At 58.4% G+C, this 6,000-nt stretch overlaps 1 pseudogene and 1 gene segment (V, D, J or C); both read right to left on the minus strand.

The window, feature by feature from the left end:
• Nucleotides 1–830: 830 nt before the first annotated feature.
• On the minus strand, nt 831–2,672 carry LOC127026673 (T cell receptor alpha variable 12-1-like). The segment is given in 3 exon segments: nt 831–908; nt 1,512–1,843; nt 2,627–2,672. Coding segments are annotated over 3 exon segments (456 nt in total).
• Nucleotides 2,673–4,017: 1,345 nt separating this feature from the next.
• LOC127026674 (T cell receptor alpha variable 4-like) lies at nt 4,018–5,973 on the minus strand (annotated as a pseudogene).
• Nucleotides 5,974–6,000: the final 27 nt, after the last annotated feature.

The raw sequence follows: 6,000 nt of genomic DNA on the forward strand, positions 1-6,000 counted from the left end.
CCAAACTGCAGAGCTGTGAAAGGCTGGCTGGGTAGCAAGTCTCTCTTTACACTCATTGGGAGGACATTAGCCCTTCCAAAGGGCACTTGATTTTCCCCTTCCTATGATTTTCATTTCAGAACAGATGAATCACGTTCTCAAAGCTCTTCTTTCTGCACACTGACAGTGAAGGGAGTCCATGCAACCACTTCATAAGGAGGAGGCATCAACACGGCAGATACACTTCTGTGAACAGCGTGGGATTGATTTCACCTGAGGGTAGAGCTCTCCGAGTGAGATGGTTGAGTCCGGACTGAACGTCTACTTGTCCCTTCCTTCTGGAAGCAGTGGTGCTTCTGGAGGTGATTGTCCTGTGTCCACCTGTCCTGGGCACTTGGCTCTTAGACCTGCAGCCAGGCCCAGGCACCTCTGCAGCCCTGGCGAGCAACCCAAAGCAGGACCTGAAATGGCCAAGGGACCTGAGACACAGCGGAGTGCAAGACACTGAGGGCTGCCGTCAATTCCCCATCAACGCTGCCTAGAGCCCTCTGAGATAAATAGGGGCGTGCAAAGCCTCCAACAGGGATGGCAGAGCAGACCCACATCACTTGCGAGAGGCAGGCCATCCTGGAACAGCACTAGGACAACCACCAAGTACCCTGGGCTTTCTCAGCTGAACTGGATGATGCTCCATGAGCAACAGACTCCAATTCATAGGGTGGCATCCAGGTGGAAAGCCAGCACCCTCCAGCTGAGCTGCCACATGCAGTGCTGGGGTGGGATTGCCTGAGAATAGGTCCCCAGAACCATTCCTGTTGCCTATGGGAGGAGACAAGATCACTGAGATGTGATTACCAGCTGTTGGACAGAGAAACCAGCATGGACTCAGGGACATAGGGGTTCCTCCCAGCTGAGCACTGGCGGTTTCCCTGAGAAGGAGAAGAGACATGAAAAAGAGCGGGACCACTCTCCGACAGTGGATGAGTGCAGGAAGGGTTTGAACAGAGAATCCTGCCCAGTGTCTGGCTGATGGGTCTTTTTCACTTGCTGACACCCAGATGCAGGGCAAGGAAGGGCTCTTCCCTTCTTGGGCTACTATGGCCACGTGGCAAAACCGTAAGAGCAGTTGTGCCTCCTACCACAAGCTTCGTTCTCCAGCTATGGCCATCAGTGGAGGCACAGGGAAAGGGAACAGGAAGACAAGCTGATAGGTTACTTGCCCTGAGTACTCACTCCAGTGTACCAGCTGTTTTAAGCAGAGGGCATTTACAAGCCTGGTTTGGCTTGTTTATGGTGTAGCCTCCAACGGGTCTGCCTCAAGTCAGGTGTCTTGGACTCTTTTCGTCATCGAAGACCCTGAATCTAGACGCAGCTGTACAAGTCACGCTGGCACGTGCTTCACAGCAGCACAGGCGGGGGAGGCAGAGGCTCAGCCTCACCACAGCCCCCAGGTGCTGCTGCTGGGCAGGCTGACCTCAGAGCTACATGCAAGCAGTGGCAGGGAGGGAACTGCTCCTCAGAGCACCACCCACGTTTCTGTGCAGTGCTGCATGCTGTGGGCACCAGTGTGGGCTCAGTGCACAGAAATAGGCAGCGCTGTCCTGGAGCTCGGCATCCCGCACATTCAGAAGCACCTGGGAGGTCTCCGCAGACAGCACAGAGGAGAACCTCCCTGAATCCGCCTGAGGTTTCCATTTGTCCACCCACAGCAGCATCTGAGGGGGCTGGCTCTGGCGCTGCTGGTACCAGAAGATGGAGGGGTTGGCATAGCTGGTGGAGAAATTGCAGTGCAGAGCTGTGCTGTGTCCTGCCTGGACGGTCATTTCTGCTGGAAACTGGAGCACAGAGTCCTTTTGGGCATGACCTGTAAAGCCAGAAAGGGCTTTCAGCTTTGCTTGCCTGTGTACCTGTCCGTCTATCACTTCATCAGCTTGCTCACTCTCCCCACTTTCCAGCTCACTTTTCCTAGCCTCTGAAATGCTGAGCGGTTTGTCCCTGCACGCTTCTTTCTGCAGGTTCTTGCCCCTCCTCACCCCCCAGATCATCCTGCTTTTCAGCAATACTCACTGGTCTTTCAGTCCACTGATTCTCTCCATATCTGCCTCTGATCTGTGTTAACTGCTGGTCTCTCCTTCAGCAGCAGAAGACAGGAGCTCTTCCTCTCCCACCTCTGACTATATTTTCTTGCTATCTTCTTGCTAGAACAGTTCCTCCATATGACACACCGCGTCCTCTGCCCTTGCCCTATCCTTGTATGGCATTTCAGCTCTTCTTGCATCGAGTTAGCCTTCTCTGTCCCCCAAGGTTTATGACCATCCCGACAGAGATTAGTAGCATTTTATCCAATACCTCCAGGACAGAAGCTCCTATAGGCCGCATTGCTCCGTTCCCTAGCATCTTTCCCTCTCTCAGGCTTCATATGTATTAGCAGTACATTCAAGAATGCTCAGTACCTGCAAATTTAAGGTGAGGTCTGGTTGCTCCTCTGATGCCCATTTTCTCATGACATCTCCCAGATTATTTGCCATACCCGTCTGCAGAAACACTCCCAGATCGCCCAGGGAGTCAGGACTCACGTCTCCTCCCTTCCACCACCCACTGCGCAAACTCTTGCCTCATTCTCCCCAACCTGAAAGTCACATCTCACCAAAGTCTGCCAGTCCCACCAGTGCTGCCAGGAAAATCAGGACCATGTCATGCTCTCCCTTCATGGGGTGCCCAGGGACCTGCCAGCATGAGGGACCTGAGGCTTGCAACGTCACCTCTTCTTCTGCCTCTGCCAGATCAAAGAGGCCTCCAAACCACAGCCCAGAGGGTGGAGCAAAACTCTCTCCCTGCTGCTCCAGGCAGGCCTCTTTGGGTCTGTCCCCCAACCTCTACCACAAGAAGGCTCTCTAGAGAGATAACAGACTCAGGGTTTAAGTCCTGTCCATCAGAGGGACAGACAACCCTCATGAACTTCTCCTGACATCAACCACCTAGCCAGCTGCACAGGCCTGCACCCAGCTCTGCAGGAGGTGGAGAAGGCGCCCCTGCACCCACCCATGTCCGCCCTGTCCCTGGGACCGTCTGGATGGAGAGAGCACCAGGCACACACTGAAGTGCCGGGACCCAGGTGTCGCACACTCTCTCCCTTCGCCTCTGGCCATGGAGGAGGAACCTGACGAGAAACATCTCTGTAAAGAGCGTCTGCTGCACAAACCAGCCGCACAGAGACAGACACACTCCCGCACTCTGGCAGGGGGAGGACTTGGCAACACAGCTCTCTGTTGTACAGGCAGTCCCTCCGTGTCCCTTCACCCACCCACATTACCCACAGCCTCCAGCTGCTCGTCCCACCCTGGGCCCCAGAACCCCAATACCCAGGCAAGCAAAAGGGCTGCTTGATTTTAATGTCTTCTGATGCCTGCTGCCTGGAGCAGGGCTCCTCTGCCACCTCTCACCCGGGGCCCTTTGCTCACGCAGTTGGCGGGGACTGCAGCAAGCAGGTTATTAGCATAGCAGCCCCCATTCACAACCCTGCTCCCACAAGGCCTTCAGGGTCCTGTTGTTCAGTTCGAGGCCACGGCAGAAGGATGGTGGGCTGCCCTCTGCTCTCCAATGACTGCAAACCTGCCAGGAGTTCCCTTGTAATACACCTATAGCTGCCACAACAGTCCCCAGCTGAGGCAGGGAAGAGGGCCAAACCTTGCCTCTCTGCCTCTGAAGCCTGTGAACATGGACTTTCACAGCTGTGTCAGCTCCTACAGACACACAGGCCTCACTGGGAACTGCCTGGGCCCAGGACCCCACGCCCAGAGGAAGGTTGCCATGCCAGAGGAAGGAGGAAGCCCTCCTTCCAGCTCTCACTTGCCTCAGACCTTCAGCCCCCTAGGGCAACGTAGCAGATCTCTTTGTGGCTCACTCCTGAGGTCTGAACTGGTCTCACATGTGTCTTTCAACAAGTGTCCAGCTCAAGCTTCTCTCCTATCTCCTGGACTTCACTTCAACACCAAAGGCTCTCCATCTGAGGTTAAGGGGAACCCTGTGCAACAAGCTCTATGTCCCGAACCCTAGCCACTGTGGGACACACTTGACGGTGTCTGTGACAATCAGTATCTCCTTCTCGTGCTGGTGCCGAGGTAGAACTGCCAGCTCTACAGGATGACTTTCCAACACCAGCAGGTGCACACCGGAAGCGGACGCTGGAGCTGGAGGATTCAGTTTGCAATTGTGTACCTGAGCCAACTTTACCAAGCTACCAGCAAGAAACCACTTCTGGTTGTGGTTTCAAAGCAACGGCTTTGTATTGGCACTGTATCAGTTGGGTCTTTCTGTTCCAACAGTGCCTGGTGATGCTAGTGGGCTGAAAGAGATCCCCAGCCCCTGCTCGTTGAGCAGCAGCAGCGCCCGGTTCTGGCGGCAGGACCGAGGGCTGCCCGGCTGCCCGTGGGCAGGAGGATCTCTGCTGCCCGCCTGCCTGTGCAGAGCAGAAAGGCGCTGCTCCTCGCCGGGAGCCAGCGGGGCCGGCGGCTGCACTCGCTCCTTCGCGGGCACGGCCGGACACCGCCACGGCTGCGGTCGCGATTCCTCCGCCACTGTCGCGGGGGATTGCTGTGTGCGTCCCGGTGGGAGTGCCGGGGTGAGCGAGGGGCGGGAGAAGGTTTGTGCCCGGTGGGTGGCTGCGGAGCCGCGTCGGGGGCATCGCCCGGGGCTGCGGGGCACGGGGGCTGCGGGGCCTCGGCCGGTCCGGTGTCGGTGCCGGTGCCAGGGTTGATGCTGAAGCCGGTGCCGGCGGCGGTGCCGGTCGATGCGGGAACCGCCCCGGGGCCCAGCGCCGGGCGGGGCCGGGCGTGGCCGGGCGGGGCGAGGCGGCCGCGGCGGGCGGAGCGGCAGCGCCCCCTGGCGGGCCCGCCCGGGGCTGTCCCCCCGCCCCCGACACACACGCCCGGCCCCGCCCGCCGCGGTTCCTGCCCGGCCGCAGCCCCGGCTCCTCTCCCCGTGTCTCCCAGGGCGCAGTAATACACCGCGCGTCCCCGCGCCGGGGCCGGGCGAGCCACAGGGCGCTGGACCGGCGGTCTGCCGCCACCGACAGCCGCCCCGCAGGGTCCCGCAGCTCTTTGGACCCTTTAATGCCGCTCACGAGGAATGCGGGGCCACGGCCGGGAGCTGACGGTACCAGAGGATGAAGTCGTAAGACTGTATGGGGTGTGAGCAGCTGATGCTGATGCCGGTGCCCTCGGTGGTCTCTGCCGACGGCTCCTGCTGCACCTGGGCTCTGCCCACTGCCACTGCCGAGAAAGAAGGAGGAAAAGGCAAAGATCACCAAAGATTGCCCAAAAGTCAGGCGCCTGAATGGATGGATGGATGGATGGATGGATGGAGAGAGGAAGAGGACACAGGAGAGTTGAGTGTGTTACAGTGAAGGATGGAAGGCTGAATTCAGAACACGAATAAATGCTGGATGCACACCGGGATGAGTGGGTGTATGGTGCGGTGCAGGAAGGCAAACTTGTGCCTACAGATATGAAGGAAACGGAGGGAGAGCTGAGAGAAGGATGTCAGAGTAAAAAGAGGGGTTAAGGATGCTAGACGCCTGGAGAGATGGGTGAAAAGATGGTTGAGTGGATGGATGATGAGAGGAAGAGTAGACAGGGAGAGGGGTGGTTAGAGTGAAGGAGAGAGGGCTATAGTCAGGGCAATAAGAACTGCTGAACGCACAGGGGAAGGAGAGGGTGCATGGAAAAGCAGGCGTATATGGAAGCAGGCTCGTACCAGAGGTGGTAGAGAAAGGGGGAACAAGAAGAGAGGACTCGAGGGTTTGGAAAGGGGGATGAGGGATGGGAGAGGCGGGGAGGGGAAAGACACGCTGAAGAAGGAGAGGGAAGAGGTGGCGGTGGGCTCCCTGGGGAACACCCCGGGCACAGCCCCGGCCCCCATCCACCGCCGCCAGCCCCACGCACCCAGGAGCACCGCGGCCAGCCCCGCCAGCCCTGCGCCCCGGCACCGCCGCATCCCGCCGCTCCGCCGCCGCGCCTCGCT

Source organism: Gymnogyps californianus, chromosome 28, assembly GCF_018139145.2.
Source record: "Gymnogyps californianus isolate 813 chromosome 28, ASM1813914v2, whole genome shotgun sequence".
NCBI classification, from domain to species: domain Eukaryota; kingdom Metazoa; phylum Chordata; class Aves; order Accipitriformes; family Cathartidae; genus Gymnogyps; species Gymnogyps californianus.